General features: G+C 38.7%; 2 protein-coding genes across 2 annotated transcripts; both read left to right on the top strand.

The window, feature by feature from the left end:
• LOC106173528 (uncharacterized) lies at positions 1-13,744 on the top strand. The gene is made up of 11 exons (XM_013554688.2): positions 1-133; positions 2,980-3,093; positions 3,394-3,461; positions 4,430-4,552; positions 9,766-9,888; positions 10,227-10,346; positions 10,691-11,573; positions 11,835-11,949; positions 12,309-12,465; positions 12,588-12,688; positions 13,656-13,744. The coding sequence occupies exons 1-10, from the start codon at positions 99-101 to the stop codon at positions 12,686-12,688; spliced, it is 1,839 nt and encodes a 612-aa protein (XP_013410142.2). The 5' UTR covers positions 1-98; the 3' UTR covers positions 13,656-13,744.
• Positions 13,657-17,804, top strand: LOC106171955 (uncharacterized). The gene is made up of 3 exons (XM_087013528.1): positions 13,657-13,795; positions 14,003-16,904; positions 17,126-17,804. The coding sequence occupies exons 1-3, from the start codon at positions 13,790-13,792 to the stop codon at positions 17,323-17,325; spliced, it is 3,108 nt and encodes a 1,035-aa protein (XP_086869654.1). The 5' UTR covers positions 13,657-13,789; the 3' UTR covers positions 17,326-17,804.
• Positions 17,805-17,871: the final 67 nt, after the last annotated feature.

Here is a 17,871-nt window from a genome sequence, read left to right on the forward strand (position 1 = left end):
CGGTGTATATATTCACTGTAGTATAATTTCAACACGTATAATTCACCCGTCCTGCAGACGCGGCAGACGTGAATTATTTTCCGTGAAGAAGATCGAAGATGAACTCTCTCTATCTGTTGCTAGTACTTGGGTGGTGAGTTTGATTGTTTTATTTTTCACTTCTGTCAAATGAAGGAAAGACACGTACAAAAACGTGACAATCTTGACAACATTTATGTTTAACTCGAGTATTTTCACATATGGTTTATATGTATCGGTATTAATATACTTAGGGGTCAACATTTTATCATCATTTTTACAAAGGAAAATCATTCGATGATTGTAAAATACAATGGATAAGGAGGTCTTACACATTGACAGTTAAAGTTATCTATACGTGATGGTCCACCAGAGCAGTGCCTTTACAGTAGAATGGTATCTGAACGTGTGTAGCAGTAGTTTGGCAATGTTTAACTCTAGAGTAGAACATGAATAAAAATGGCAGATATGAAATAGCAGGTTCAGGTTAGAGAACGTTTGCATGTTAAAAAAGGCAGAAGATGATAACTACGCCTTAATGTGCAATGGCAGTGATACTGTATAAAGATTACGCTACAAAATGAAAATTCAATTTAATGGCTCAAGTAGGTAAGCTAATTAATTCACCCCAGACCCACAAATGAGTTTTTTTTTTTTTTTTTTTTTTTTTTTTTTTTTTTTTTTTTTTGTGGCCAACACCTGTAATGTAATATGGCAGATGTAAGATCTAGTAATTTACTTGAAATGTTGAAATGTTTTAGCTGTATATTTTTGTCTATTTGGAATGTCTTAGAATATCTGTTATAATTCTTATAAGAATGACTCTCTTTAATATTTGTACTGCATATTAGGAAGTAATCGATAAGTGACCATGAATAAAATTAATTAAACAAAAATGGTTAAAAACTCAAGTGAAGAAATAAAGAAATAAGAATGTGCAAATATGTTAATTAATGTTTGGATTTCTATCGGAGGCGGAACTCGTCCTATTAAAAGAAGACAGATGGTAAATTAATGCACTTTATATTCAACTTTATGGACACCTAATAAATTATCGGTATTGTACCTTAATATTGAAAAGCAGTTTTCCTAACGTGTCAGCAAATGGTAATTTCATTTCTTACAATACATGTATATTGGGAATTGTGCAATTTAATTAAAATTTGACAAGTTTTTCTAGAGTGGTGTTAACTAATTTTCAGTTGTCAGTTTGTCATTTTGTTGCTGAAATTTAAAACAAATGATATAATCACGAAAAAACACCTGTCCTTGAAACATTGTTGAAGGTCAAAAACTTCTCTTTCCTCTCCTCTGAGAAAAATAGACATTAAGACCAAATGTACGCAATAATACATACGATATTTTTATCACTGACAAGGTTGCCATTGGTACTGCATTCTATAAACGCCCTTTTCTGAATTGTGAACAGAAATAAATAAAATACACTCAATGAATTAAGACGTGAAAACCTTGTTATCCAGTATTTCTGTTGCATTATTATTCTTTTTATACAGCCAAACAATTACCAGCTAGAATTTATTTTCTGTCCAACACTCCTACCAATTAAATCATACCAACGTACAAAATCGTCCCTGGAAATGTTTCGGTTCACCTTACCAAAATGATGGATTAGCTAAATAAACACTTAAGTAATAAAATGATATGACAGTTTTGTCTTTTGTTATTCAATTCCTCGGGTTAAAAATGCATTAGTTATAAAACTTCACCAACTAGAAATTTACAACTTAATATCTCCCAGTAGTAACTGAAATATCTCTCTTTTAAATAATTGAAACCATCGCTCAACTCAGTTCAGTTCGCCGTGAGATTTATTAGCTTGGAAAATTATCTTTAAAAAATATTTTTTTCTTAAATGTCCGAGCACCAATTGCAACCTTTGTGGTAGGGGAATGGAATCTCTATCAGAGGGTTTTGACTTGGGTGGATAAAAAGAATTTTGAGAATTAAAACATGTAGAATATAAAATATTTGAACTGATTGATAAAACTCCCTTCATTGGATCAAACGTGGAGCCTCACAATAGCGTTTTATTGCAATAAAATATCGTTCTTCACGGCCTACATGTCTACAACAAAATTGAACCAAATTGGACAAGTTCTGACCGATGCCAGGAATGCTATTCCAGATTGAGCTCTAAAAATCTATCCCAAAGATTTGCTTGCCGCTTGAAAGCGCTGGTAGCAGCCAGAAGAGGTCATGCGTACAGTGCCCGTTACTGTGACTAGACACTGATACATGTATGAGGGTCTTTGCGGAGTGTGTAACTTTTTTACAGACGATCCAAACTATCTATTTTAATGATTGTCGTATGACATAGAATGAGTAATTTATTTTTGTTAGCTTCACTGGCGAATTCAATTAATGAACTGATGTCAAAGAGATAATTAAAAGTTATTAACACGATTTTAATCCTAGGAAAAATGATGAAAAATGATTTGGAGAATATTCCATATTAAATGTTAGGTCTGTATTTTCTCTCAAAGTGAACTGGTGCAAACAGTATCACTGACGTATATCGTACAATATGACAAGGTCATTGTACAGTACTATCATTACTCTGACTCATTCTCAAGCACTGGTCGTACTCTCTACCAGGGCAGCATATATAATAGGTTTTTTTTTCAAAAGTCTCCCTGTAACTTTTGGCTAGATGGAAACAGTTAAACCTGCACGTGAGCAGATTGCATTGTACGGAGCTACGACAGGAGACTCCTTACTACCTTCAATATGAAGTAACAAGCTTTTCAGAATATGTTATTGAGATTGAGGTTTCATGACAAGGTAACAGAGAACCAAATTACATTCTACGGGGGTGTTTTTAAAGACATATATGTGAATATCTTGTGAAAAACCTATCTTTTGCACTGTTAGAGTGTCTGTATGTTTTATTAATTCATCGAATTTAGGGTTTCAAGAATTCTTGGTTTATTTCTCCTGCAGGTTGGCAGCATTAGCACCCATTGTGACAGGGTCTTTCTGTTCAAAAAATGTCACCTGCTTAAAAGTTCAGCGGTATACGACTAAATGCGTTTGGTGGAAATGTATTCGTTTCAGGTAAGAAAATTAGATAAGGTACCGGGTATATACTCAATAGCTGGACAGAAGAAAAAAGTAAAATTCGAAAGACCAGTTTGTGAAATACCAATTGACACTGGTCTCCGGGCAGGCAAATGTAAATTCAAAATCTACTTCAAATCGAAACATGGCTTTAAATAGTAGTCGTTTTCACTTCTGAGCACTCAGGTGCCTTCGTTTGTAAAATAAATAATAAACCTACATTTAGTTCAAATAATTATGGAAATGAGTATAGTAGTGAGCATTATTTATAAAATCGGATTCCTTTTTTTTATATAGAATTGTTACCTCATACTGTACCAAACAGGTTTGTTGTGCCGGATGGGAGGGATCAGGTTGTAACCAAGGTATGTGGACTGATGGAGGAGTGTATCTAGTGTAAATTTCGTTTGAAAGCAGGTCCTTATTAACATGTTCGGGATTCAAAGATTGTAGAAATAGTCGATCCAACTAAGGTTGCTCACCAATGATCCGGTTCCGGTTCTAGGAATCATGGGAATGAATGTGTAATTTCATAATCCGCAGTGCAAGATTGATATCTAGAAGTGGTAGATTGAATAACAGGAGAGCTCTAATAGATAATACAGTATCAGAGTATGGATCCTGCTTTGTAGGGAACATGAAGGGGAGGGCGTGTCCTACTGAAATATAAAATCATCAGTATGATTATAAGAAATGCAATAATAGTAACAATAATAATAACAATTACATAAATGCCATATTGGATATAACTTATATTAATTACGAGAACGTGAAGTGGAACACGTGAGGGGTAAGATTATCACATTTTTTAATAAGTGATAAAAGGGGGAAGGTGTGAAAAAGTAATATTTTTCTGAACACTGTCTTAATTGAAACCTCTCTGAAATTATGAAAGGTGTAACTCACGGAATGACTATTTAGTAATACTTGTGCTGACTTTCTCATAGCAAATCAGACTCTAAAGAATGAACTATGAACCGTCCTTTTTGCCTGGAAATGATCCATTTTGGGTAAAAGGTGATCCAGGCCCATGGACGTATTTGGTTAAAATACCCGCTTTTGAAATCGCTGGTTTCGGACCTGTACGTTCTCACTAACTATAAAATTGTCTAGAGTATCTTCCAATCTCTACCCTGAACATGTATGAGTAAAAATATTGTAAGAGCAATGTAGCAGCCAATCTGAGACCGTGGTATAAGCATAATACAGCATTCGTCACCGAGCTAACTCGGGTATTGTCTAGCCTGGAGCTCTACAACACACCAAATATTCCACGTATAGCCCAATGACTCATAGTATATCTATGGCGTACATGTATATATATGCATTACAGATGTAGATGAATGCAGCATTAATAACGGAGGCTGTGTACATGTTTGTATCAATCTACCTGGCTCCTTCCGGTGTGAGTGTGACTCGGGATACCAGCTGAGACAAGACGGTATTACGTGTGAAGGTCAGTCCACTTATGTTATACATTTAGGCACGCTGCTGACGTCATTTCGATATTATAGTGACGTCACAATAATCTTTTGCCGTCGTAATCACGTGTAATTGGCATTGTTTTCCTGCATTTCAGAAGTTACTTATTTCCTTTTTAGAAAACTATAAAATTATTTTACTAGTACCGTGTAGCTATTTAGGCTTCGTTCACATGCAATGTCTATTTTCTATTTTCTATTTTCTATTTTCGGTATGTCTTATGATCACGGTCTGTGCACTGAATATCCTGCGGCGTAATTACTGGCAGCGCGAGCCAGTTACTATAAGTTACTATAAGTAACTGGCTCGCGCTGCCAGTAATTACGCGGCGGGATATTCAGTGCACAGACCATGATCATAAGATAGCGCGAATAGAAAATAGAATTTAGAAAATAGACATTGCATGTGAACGAAGCCTAAGTCCCCGGTCACTTTAATAGCACACGCACGGCGAACGTGCGTGTGCCCCCGACAGTGTTAATGATAGGGGGATTACGATAGACAGCGCAAGTCGTTCACAGCGGGAGTCACTATCGCCGCTGTTAGGCCGGTAATTAAGTCTTTAACTTGACTAAACATGTTTCGCTTTGTAACTTGCGTCCTTCAGTCTTGCTGTTGCGGAAGCGCCGGCGAGAAATATCTCCACCTTGCCGATATTTATCCCGACTCCCGACTTGAAAAGTAAAATTGGTTTTGATTTTATCAAAGTCTTATTGTATCAGAAAACCTGCATATTTTCATACGTTAAGAGAATTATAGAAACTGTAAAAAAGCTACTCGTACATCAGGGATAGAAAACAAGACCTTGCAGCACTATAATCTATTACTCATCACCAGAAGTTCCTGTTTCACTTTTTTCTCCCAAATTACAAAGTCTGGTGACAACTGAAAGGTTTTAGCCATTATACCTCAGGGCAGTGAGAGAGTTGATTAAAAGTAATAAAATTATATATTTTGAAGAATTTTCCTAGCCTTCGGCAATTTCCGCAAAGCTTCGGCATGCGCGGCAATACAGATCTGTCGATATCGGTGTGAAAGTGTAATAGTACTGGTGGAATAACGGTTACCGTCGTTGCAAACGTTGTAACCTAACCGACGGGAGTTCGTACCCCAAAGGTACTTTTGAAATTTTGGAATTATCATTATTATTGATATCTTTAAATATTAAAACAGTTGTGGCTAATTGTTTTTGCAACGAAAAGCAGAGTAGGGAGGATTGTTGTAATTGTTAAAGTTATTATGACTGGGGACATAAATTAGTATGCTAATCGCTTATCATGGTATAATGATTGATACGATGGGTATCAGATAGTTTTCATTTGATATAAACGACGAAATAGCGGCCTTCCAAAGATCTTTGCTGAATGTTTATAACGTAGGTACTATTATACGCACAAATATTGATACATGACGCAAACGTCATTTACTCATTTCGGTAATATTAATTTTAATTAAAAATAAATAAAATTAAATTGAAATTAAAATTAAAATTTGTCTAAACGTTTATATTACCATACACCGTGTTTAAAGGGTTCTCAACACTTTACATCCTAATACAGCTATGTCAATTTTCATGTTTGCTAGTTTATTTTGATTTGAGTGAGGACCGACCCTCTACTAGGACCGCAAATTATATATGAGTATTTTTCTTCAGTGCAAGAGACTGCATAATGAAAAATCAATCTGCAACTCTGGTATAGGATGGCCTTATGTGTGTAATAATATACAAGTAGGGGCAGGGGTACAATTTTATAGTACAATAAGTCATTTATACATCTATTGATCTCATCGTCGGGTCATTGTTTACAATAGCGCTTTGTCGCTGTGCGTACCTTTTTGCATTTGAGTTAGACTCAGTCAGTAACAGCTGGTGATTTTGTCTCTTTTTTTTTTTTTTTTTTTTTTTGCGTTTCATTGACAATATTTTGGCCACCTAAGTAGGGAAATGTGGCTCTTTGTTTTGATATGACATTTCCATTGTTCCTTTGAACACGCAAAAGTCTTCACCAGGAAGCAGATAACACTTACGTCAACATTCTTACTTTGTAGTAACCATCCAGGGGGAAAAACAAAAGCCTCATTAGGTGTCGTCCTTCACACTGTAAAAGGTGTTAATTTCATGCTTCTATTGTTTGCCCATGAATCATTATGACGAAATTGTAGGGTTGCCAGATCACTCGCGCTCCATTCAATTCTCTTTTTCTGCCCTGCAGCCTGGGATGAGTGATACTTGACTGTCCTTTGTTTACATCTGGAGATTTTCTTTATAATTTGATCAGTGTGCATATTATAATATATTTTCAATCTGGAAAAATACGTGATAATGTAACGATTCTTATTTTACGGATAGATAATTACAAAAATTAATTTCAGATATAATACCCCCTATTTCAGCGCCTATTCCTGACTGCGTTAATTATGGGGGGTTGGAAAGTAATCCGTTAGGACGCGGATGTGATGATAGCTACTCTTACCAACAGTACATCATCGATCAACTAAACTCAGCCACCTGAAGCAGAATAACCAACAAAAGACATATTGGACTACATCTGCCCTCTTGATGAAACATCTTATGTAAAAAAGGCGATGGCGGTCAAAACATACGTGCCTCGTGGTGTATTAAATGTTCATCGTATTTTTTCGTTCATTATTCTTATGACTTAAGCAACTTCACCTCCCTAACACCCTTTTTTTATTTATTTAAACCATTGTTAGACAAACCAAGGGTTTCACTCCAGATTTCACGATCGAACAAGTGATCATGAGGAGAGTGTAGCATGCTATAGTAAACTACCCCAAATATATACCCAACACCTCCAGGGTTTCACGATCGAGCAAGTGATCATGAGGAGAGAGTGTAGCAGAGAACTTCATTAATGGTCGTCATAATTGGTGGTTGCCTTGGGAAAATGAGTTACAGGATTACATAATACAGATACGTGATAACAAAAGATAAATACTAATTTTTTCCCTGATACAAAATCCCCTATTTCAGCGCTTATTCCTGACTGCGTTAATTACGGGGGATTAGAAAGTAATCTGTGAGGACGCAGGAGCGATGATTGCTACTCTTACCAACGGTAAATCACCGATTTACTTGACTCCGCTATTTCGAGCAAAATCACCACGAAAAGACAAATTAGACTACGTTCGCCCTCTTATTATAACAAAGAATGTAAAAATTTGATGTCGGTCAAAGAAGAGGCCTAGGCTACGTGCTTCATGGTTTATTAGATAGGCCTATTCATAGGATTTTAGTTCATTATTATAGCTTTACCTCGCGAGACCCCTTTTATATATTTAAAACACAGCACCCCACAGGTTTGGCGATCATGAAGAAAGGGAGTGTAGCAAAGAACAGAACCTCATTAGGCCCCTAATGGTCGTAATAATTGGTGGTTGCATTGTAGGCCTAAAATTGTTCATTTTAGTCGACAAACTAAGCTAGAAGAAAGAACAGATCATTATCGCCTCTCTTTACTTAGGAACAATAACTGGCTAGATGCAGCATTTACAAGTTCTTTTATTTAGAAACTGCCGATCATTTGTCTGGGACTGCCGTTCAACGCCGTTTAAATGACGTCCGAGAAACGGCGATAACGACAGAGACGTCCTCGAACATTTTTGGACTCAGTGAAAATAAAATAAAAATCCGTTAAGAAGTAGCCTTTTAATGTCCTGGCAAATAACTTTGCGATGGCTCAGGGAGTTCTAGAAAGAATGACAAGAAACGACATTAGGGTTTATAATAGACTTAAAACTATCAGAGTGTAGGCCTGTCTTAATTACTTCATTTCTAAGACCATCTTGTGATACGAGTCATGCTACACTACAATAGAGGGGGTAGCAGTGGAAGATTTAATACAGGGATACCATCGATAGTTTATCAAAAGAAAATCGCGATCCTCAAATGTTTTTTTTTTTTAATTCATTAAATATAAACTGTTTTTTATCGTGCAATGGGTCTGGCATAGTTGTATTGACCTATCAGTTGGAAACACGTGGTTCGTCTACAATTGCAAATGGCGGAGGTGCCCTGGAAGTTATTGTCGTAAAATTAGCTGGATACGTGCACGTGAGAAAATTATTCATTAAATTCAGTTTTCAAGCGTCAGCTTAATCTGGTAAAATGCCAGACGATAAAAATCATAGATAGAGCCTTATGACCCACTGTAGAATGATGCCAAATAATACATCAACGACGAAGTTTATCGGCAGATAAACGTGTTTCCATTCTCGGCTGACTGAGGAATGGTTTGAGAGAGCATTTAAAGAAGAGGCGGGCGAACCAATAGTGAGTAGGAAGTGTGCTGCAATCAAGACGAACAATACCGATCATAAGTGGACAACTAATAACCCCTAATTAAGCCCGGGTTACGCACTGCTGTGTTGACTCCTTGCTGGGGAGCGGTAGCGGCCTCCTACTGCTGTTAGTAATCACGCATTGTCCTCTAACTTGCGGCTTAGTTGACTCCTTGCTGGGAAGGGCTAGCGGCCTCCTACTGCTGTGCGTAACACACATTGTCTTCTAACATGCGGCTACACGTCGGTTGCATTGTATTAATAAAGTAATACCTATTCATAAGGAAGGGGGCGGATGGTAATCTGACGAGTATTAAATCAGTTATCGATTAAACGCGTACCAGTAGTCTTGTTTTTTATTGGCTATACGGTATGTCACCTGTTGTTATCTCAACCCCCTACGGCCAAATTACATATTATTTTATTCTGGCCCATGATACCTGGAACATGATACGTCAAACTAATACAAGTATCAGCACATCATTCAAACGACTGCGCATGCGCGAAATGTGTGCTGTTTGAAATAAACGAATGGTGAAATTGACAAAGCCTAATCGGTGTATACCGTCTGGTTGATCTTATTTAATTTGCCTTTTGTTGTCGTTTTGGGGAATCATATTTTATAAAAATGGTGGAATTGGCTAAATCAAATTACATCTTGGTTACCATTGGCATTTTCAGTAAAAAAAAAAAATAAAAAAAAAAATAAATAAATAAATCAAATAGGCCTATCATAAGAAAACCGCCGTATTTGGCCTTTTTGTTAGATAAATTGATATTTTTTTAGAATTTGGAGGCTAAAAACACCAGAATTGTCTGGTCTTCATATCAATGCACTACGTATTTTTAGGGTGCTACAAATATTTCGTTTCTGATGCATTACAGATGTAGATGAATGCAGCATCAATAACGGAGGCTGTGCACAGGGGTGTAACAACCTACCTGGTTCCTTCAGGTGTGAATGTGACTCGGGATACCAGTTGGGACAAGACGGTATTACGTGTGAAGGTCAGTCCACTTATGTTGTACATTTAGGCACGCTGCAGCCTCGGGACGTCATTTCGACGTCATGCTGTCGTCACAATTTTTTGAGGACATAACATGCAAAATAACATTGCCTGTCTGCATTACTTAAGGTACCCATTCTCCCTTTTTAAATACTTTCGTTGCGTATAAATATCACCTGTTGTGCCGTCAACTTGATTCTGGCCTAGTTACTAGTTACATGTGCACCCCTGCCACTTCATTGAAACCTATCCTATACTTAACATTTAACACTTTATATTTAGATACCGCCTTGGAAGAAAGGGTATGCGGATACTTGATGTTTTATATTTTGTTTTCAGATATAAATGAGTGTAACTTGTTCAATGGAGGGTGCCAAGACATTTGTGAGAACACCATTGGATCATTTGTGTGCAGTTGCAGCAGTGGGGAACTCAGCAGCGACGGTCTGAGCTGTGAATGTGAGAACATGTCAAAATTATTCAACATATTTTAAATAGAATAAATTCACTATGCCAGATAATAAACTCACAGTTTATTTGGATGATTTTATTAACATGACGTCTCAAATAATGAAAGTATTACTATTACACTTTAAGTTTTGATTTTTTTAAATAAGTGTGCATTTTAACATTTAAATAAATAAAAAAAATCTGCTAAACATACACGTCACACAGCGTTTACCTATTTGGGGGTTGTTTTCTCTGTATAGTACCCACCCAGTATAATTAATGGTCCCATTTGCTTCGTGTTATGTGGATTTTGTTCCCTTTTATTTTTCTCAAACAAAACTTTCTTTTATCAGCAAGCAACGAAACAAGCGTTTTCCAGCGAAACAATATCCCTCGTAAACTTTTGCCACGAGGGTGTGCTGTGGTCACATTGACTCGATGTACAGAGGGCGCTGATGTGGAAGTCCGTCTTTCGTCCACAGCTGAATGGTACAAGTTGAACTCTGACCCCAACGTCATCTTCACACTTGGTATCGTCTTTATTGAAGTCAATGACATTGCCCTTCCTATGTCAGTCACAGGTATGGCAGTACACAACCCGAACGGAAGATTCATGATGAAAATTGGATCTTTGAGTTATGATGAATCGCACGGAACCATGCTGGCAACTGACCGAAACAAAGATTGTCTTTCATTTAATTTAACGCCTAGAGATGTGTATGACTTTATAAAATCCGGGTCTTTTTTGTCCACTTATTTAGAGAATATTTACAAGGCACTACCGAACTGGTTAAAATTTTCGTCAACGGGTTTCGATATTCTCTCAATCAATGAACTGAAGACAGATCTTTTGCACGGGCGAGATGTTCAGAAAGTACGGGCATGTAGTGGTGCGCCTTTGTTCGACAACAAACTGTACTCCATCTTTCAGTTTGAAAGTGGCTTCAACCTTAGCGTATATGGCAACGAAATATCTCTCCCCAAACCACTAAATGGAAATAAGTTTTGTCTAATAGTTGACATATGCAGAGCCTATGGCGGCACAATCTTCCTGATGTTTCCTCCGGGATCTAGAGAGCTCCTCAGTCAGCTGAAGGTGATAAGTAATATGGAGGAGAAGGGTGGATTTAAGTTGGTCCTGAATGGTATTGGCTTGTCAGTAGTTAAGGAGATAAACGTGCACTATACAGCGTCAGAGTTGACATTCTGGAATGGGGATGAATTCTTCCAGTACCCGTAAGAAATTATACATTTTAATTTTACATTTTAGTTAAGGTAAACATTAATCATTTTATCAGGTTCAAAAAAATATTTTGGCAATTTTTCGGTTTATATTATCACTTTTTATTGACCTTTTTTCACGGTAGCGTGTTTACTAATTACACTCAAATTATACATGTACAGACAGAAGGATACAGGACACTTTTTGCAAAATAGCCTACACAAGTAACAAATGATCTCACAATTTGTTATCGTTTGGTGACAAATTCATTTCAGAGTTTTCCCAAAAGCTCACATGTGGCTTGGGGGAAGCGTCACCAAGAACGTCAGCATCTTCGACATCTCAGCTGAAACCGATATCTACGTAGGGCTTCCTCGAAACCCACTGTCAGTGAGTGATCTTGTTGGCCACATGTCGCCAGCTTGTCTTATTAGGCCTAAAGATTTGATATCAATCTAAATATTTAAAATGAAAACGGAAAGTGTCATATGCAATATTCCACAAGAAGAACAGATTTAAACTGATAAAATTTCCGTAATAAATATACAGAGCAGTTTCAACCACCATTTTTCATGAAAATCTTGAGTCTTCCATCTCACTTTCCAAAATAGGACACCATGCCTCGTATACAGTAAAGTACTTTGGGTACAAAACTGCAGTACTCAGCAGCCCTAGCTTCTTTAACCACCGTTACTAGTCAAGCTTTCTGTCGTACTGAATTTGTCACACCATACTTTGGTATTTTCCAGTTGCTTACCCACGTATTCCTGGAGGAGTGGAATGCTCTTGTGAAACTGAACGTCGTTGCATCGTGCACCCTCAAGTTTAAATTGTTTGGAAAGCAGCGAAGCATAAGAGTTAGAGAGCTGGGTGTCTCCAGTCTGGAAACCCACATGTCGGTTGGTGGTAAGTGCTCTCGGACTCTCTCTCTCTCTCTCTGACACACACACACACACACACACACACATATATAAAACAGGTTCTTGTTTCCAACGGTGTTAAAATGTGAATCAACCCTTTCTTACTAGGCCTAGAACCCAGACAGTGGTGCGGAGTAAACGCCAACCCTCCAGGAATATTCTTGTCACTTCGGCTCAGTATCAACCCTTCAGGTACATCCCCATACTAGGTAAGTCACATCATCTACATGCACTAGTATATTTTAAGGAACAGTTAAGGTTGGTTTAATTATATTTTTAACTGTGTTTCTTTCACAGGAAAATATTGGGCCCAGTTTCATCAACACTAGATAGCGCTATCCTCTGGAAAACACTACCCATTAGATAAAATTCCTGGGTAATTATCCTTTGGGTTAAGTAATGTTTACTAAACACTAAATACATAATTTTGTCACTGATATTGCTTTCCAGTGGTTAAAAAGGCCGCTATCCTCAGGATAACTTTCCAAAGGATAACAATTTTATCCAAAGGATAGTGTTTTCCATAGGATAGCGCTCTTTGGATATTACTCAATTTTATTCAAATTTAAATGAAAAAAAATTAAAAATCGATATCTCCGCTTTTGTTTCCACTTTTTGCTGCTACGGGTAGATGTCTGATGACAGTTTTTCAAGACAAGCATTTCTTTCCTTTGATCTTTGATTGACTTGTATCAAATATAAACAAATAAATAGAGTTCTTAACCAAAGTACATTTATGTTTTGCCTTACTTTATTGATGATAAACGTTTTTTCAAGACCGAAGGATTCACAAGGCGACACATCTTCGGAAAATTTCCTTTTCCTGTTTTTGAAGACTTTCTCGAGCGCGTAACTAAAACCGGAAATGAAAATCAACCTAGATCTAGGAAGCTAGCATTTTAGTTTTTTCTTAAACCCCAACGTAAATTTAGTGCAGTCAACTTCGGTATAAGTCAGTTAGCTGAGGGGTTTAGCTCTTTTTGTGATACAGGGACTGGGTACCTTACCACGTGTAAACCAGTATATGTACACTTTGGCTCAATATTGATATTTGCATAATTTATGCATCTGTCAAACAATGACAAGTGATGGTCACATGGTTTTATCTGTAATTTTTCTTTCGTACAATTATTTTTGCTTTTCGTGAATTATCTGAATAAATTTATTCTACAATAGGAAATTGGCTGTTTGACAACCGACACACGGTCTATGCTTTCGTTACCTATGACCAGTCAGAGAAAATCAAGAACCTGCCGACCGTTGATCTTATCAATGACATCTTAGATATCAAACAAGTCGTGGATCGATTCATGAAGGTATGAACATCATTCGATAGGGACAACAATCGTGAAATAGATCTTAATTTAAACCTTTGATTTATCAGTCTAAAATTAATAAATTCATATATTTTACACGGGGGTGGGTGGAGTAATTGTAAGAATTTTTTTTTGCTTAAGAACAAAGTTGGATGATCTTTGCATTTATTATCTGTTATCATACAGATTATCGATGGTTTGTTCTAGGTATTCAGTGAAAATCTACAGAGGTTCAAGGATCTTCTCTCCAATACCGTGGCAACACTGCTGAACTTAGTCAACACCGCCCTCGCTGATCTTAAGGCCGCCATTCAGCAAATTGTAGGCGATTTACTTAACCTCACATTTCCCGATTTCTCTGTCGTATTAGACACCATCCATAATGCTTGGGACGCCCTAAAAACGGCAGCACAGAACTTCTTTGACGCCGTTGAATTCAATGTTGAAATCGCCAAACACAACTTTACGGAGATGATCAAGCTCGAGGTGAATCGCATTAAGCAAAATGTAGACGCAGCGATCCAAAAAGCCATTGGTGAAGTGACGTCTGTCACTGATGATTACTCTGGGTTCGGCGTTCGCTACAAGACGACCATTAAGGTATTTGGACTGGAGATATTTGGACTTCATCTTGAGTTCGTTTACTCGGTTGGAAAGTTGGGACAGTGTAGCAGGTTCCAGAAGGTGTACCAATTGCTAGCTGGAGAGAAAGCAGCCCGTGCTTTGGCTATCGTTTCCACGGAACAGGGACTAGGTCATTTCTTGAAATTAAAAAGGGGGGCGGGGATCGGAGCTGCATTCGGCATAGACAGCAATACTTTCATTCTGCAGCTTCACGCTGAGGTCGGTTTGTTGGGGATCAGAGCAGAAGCTGACGTATTTATATCCAAGAACAGTTTGACAACTTACGTTGAGGGGAAGGTATGGAGCCTCTTCCGCGCCCGGTTGACAATATCAGCAGCGCTTGGCAAAAAGTGGTATCAGCTGACATACATCGTGGAGGGAGCACTGCTGCCCGGCGGAAGTGACTCCTTTGACGGCAGCTTCTTGGATGCACTTAAGAAATCTGCAAACAAGATTGCCAACGAAGCCAATAAGAGGATAACCCAAGCACAGCAGGGTCTAACTACGGCCAAAAGTAAGCTAAGTAAGGCACAGAACTGGCTTGAGAAAAAGAAAGCTGGTGTCCGCAGGGCAAATGATGCATTCGACAAGACTATTGCAGCACTAGAACGTGCCAAGAAGAAGCTGGATGCCGCAAAGGGGCCTTTCGAGAAAGCTTTGCAAAAGCTGAAAGCTGCAGAAAAGGATGTGGATAAATTATGCAAGATCAAAAACTGCAAGAAAGTCTGCATTCCAGGAGTAAAATGTAAATGGTGCTATAAGAAAATCTGGCGAATCAGAATCCCTTACCCTTGCTGTAAGTGGACAAAGTGCATGATCAAAATACCGGATCCCATTTGTGTGGCTGCTAATGTGGTCTGTAAGGGCATCCGGTTGGCAGCATACGCCGCCCTAAAAGTGGCCAAGTTAGCTGTTAAAGCCCCTATGGCCGCTATGGATGTTGCTAAGGCCGCTGTGGCAGCAGCGCAGATCGTGGTGGATAAAGCAAGGGTGGTGCTGGACATCGCTGAAGGTGCTTTGGAACTGGCTAAGCTTGCCCTGGAAGGGGTTAAAGCAACCATTGAAGCTGCCAAGGCTGCTCTTGAAGTAGTGAAGTTTGCAGTGAGAGCGGCCTCCAAAGTGTTTGAGCTGATTGTCACTTACGGGCTGCAGTCCATATTAGATGTTAGGCAGTGTGGGTTCCGAGTGGAGCTTTCTACAGTCGACTTACCTATATTTGATGTGTCGTGTGAAGTGAATGCATTCCGCCTTGGTTGGAGGACCGTAAGGATAAGGATCAACTTTAAAAATATATTGCAGAGCCTACTGGAAGCAGCTAAAGCTACAATTAAAGCACTTTTGAATGCACTTAAAGGTGCCTTCGCTGGACGAAAACGCCGCGAGATAGAGTTTGACGTGAACGTCAAGATGCACACCTTATACAGGGTGATTCGTCAAACTGGGAGCATCGAAGCAGGCGAACAACTATTAAATGAAACCCTTGACGTAAAAGATGATATTACTGGCTTCAAGAACAGCACCGATGAGGATCTCAACAACCTTAGTGACGAGAAAAACAGAGTCGACATGTTTGCAGAAAATTGTGACACTTTTAACGAAGCGGAGGGATTTCTGCGTCGCGTCTTTGGCTCCCTTTTAAGTGTTGCAACTGACTCCAAAGCATCGTTAGACAACGTGACGGCCATGTTGGAGACCTTTCCAGATGTTGACACCCCTCAACTATCGAATGGATCATTAGCGTCTTTCGGGGTTAATGTTACGGTCGGTGAATCTGATTACAATCTCACGGCTGAGGAGATGGAGGCGACGTTTGCGGAGACCCTGGCGAACATCACGGATGATCCGGAACTTAAAGAGGCTCTGGGGGCGTCTACGTTTGCCAAGAGCATAATTCTGGAGGAGACAGAACAAGCAGCGAAGATGGCGTTTGTGGAAGCGTGGATCAGTGTCGCAGAAAATATTACATCATCGACATATCCGCCTGATGTTTGTGCCAACTTCAGAGACTGTGTGGTGTACGACCTTGGACGTCTGTATGACCTATACGATACCAATCTACAGTTACCGGGTGTCGAAAGCATCAAGGGTTATATTCCCGCTCTGGAGAACTCAATCCTGGCACTTGTGAACAGCAAGGAAGACATAGACGTCAATGAGGCTTATCAATATAGCCGAGAAATCATGGATCTTCTTGATAATATCAAGCTTCATGACGTATTCTGTAAAACCGCACCGCAAATCATTGCAGGACCCAGAAACACCACTGTTTCGACTGGAGAGTCCGTGCAGTTCACATGCGAAGCGACTGGTGATCCCACACCGGACTACTCCTGGTTTAAGGATGGAGAGGCGCTGGGAATAACCTCGAAGACCTTGCGCTTGGAATCGGTGTCAGATTCGGATGCGGGATCATACTCGTGCCGAGCTGAAAACTACATCGCAGGCGTTGACTCAGAATCTGGATATTTGACAGTTATCAATGTTGGTAAGAAAGTCACCTCTCTCTCTCTCTCTCTCTCTCTCTTTGTGAATTGCCTTGGGCTTGCCTCATTAAACTACCGCTGTGCACATCAAGGCAAAATACAAGCAGCAAGACGAATGCATACAAGATGCAAGCTTGTGTCCAAAAACGTATGCTTTTATACCTGTATGAAAATGTGCATTTCAACATTTTTTGAAAAAATTATATGCTTTCTCTTTTTCCAGTAATTGCATGCCCGACTGCTTTCGCCAAGGTGGCTCACCCCTTCGACTGCGGGAAGTTTGTGGTGTGTGTGTGGTCAAGGCCCGTGGTCATGACCTGTCCCCGTAGCCAAGACGGGCAGCTGGTGTGGGATCAGAGCCTATTGACCTGCAACTACGTCCGTAACGTACCGCGGTGTCAACATGACCAGCTCGGCGAGTAAATCACGCCTGGATCACGTGAACACCATGTTGTTATCACGTGATAATATTGTGAAAATGATAAACCATGCTGAATTTTTTAAAGTGTGTTCTTATTGAGATGCTGTTGTTATGAACTTTTTTCAAGCACTCCAACACGATATAATATGCCCCTTTTTCACAGTTATTTTATTGCTGTTCTGGTCCGCATTAACGCTTAGTAGACTGCCCTATATGAAATATTATTATTATTATTATTATTATTATTATTATTATTATTATTAAACTTATGAAATAATTAAAACATCTGACTACTCATACACACATATATACACTAACAAACACACGTATATTACCATGATAAAGGTGACTTTATTGGTTGAAAAAAAAAAAAAAGATCCTCGAGCGACTTTCGATATTTACCACTTCATAGGACATGTGTATCCATATATGTAACAGTGTTAAATATAATCCCTTCTTGTATGTATAGATAAAATAGTAGCCTAATAAAAAATTGTGGAAATTAGTCTTTTCAGAGTGCGACGCGACTTGATCAAGGCGATTGGAGT

The sequence above is a fragment of the Lingula anatina genome, chromosome 5, assembly GCF_051362555.1.
Source record: "Lingula anatina isolate TDL-2025a chromosome 5, LinAna3.0, whole genome shotgun sequence".
NCBI classification, from domain to species: domain Eukaryota; kingdom Metazoa; phylum Brachiopoda; class Lingulata; order Lingulida; family Lingulidae; genus Lingula; species Lingula anatina.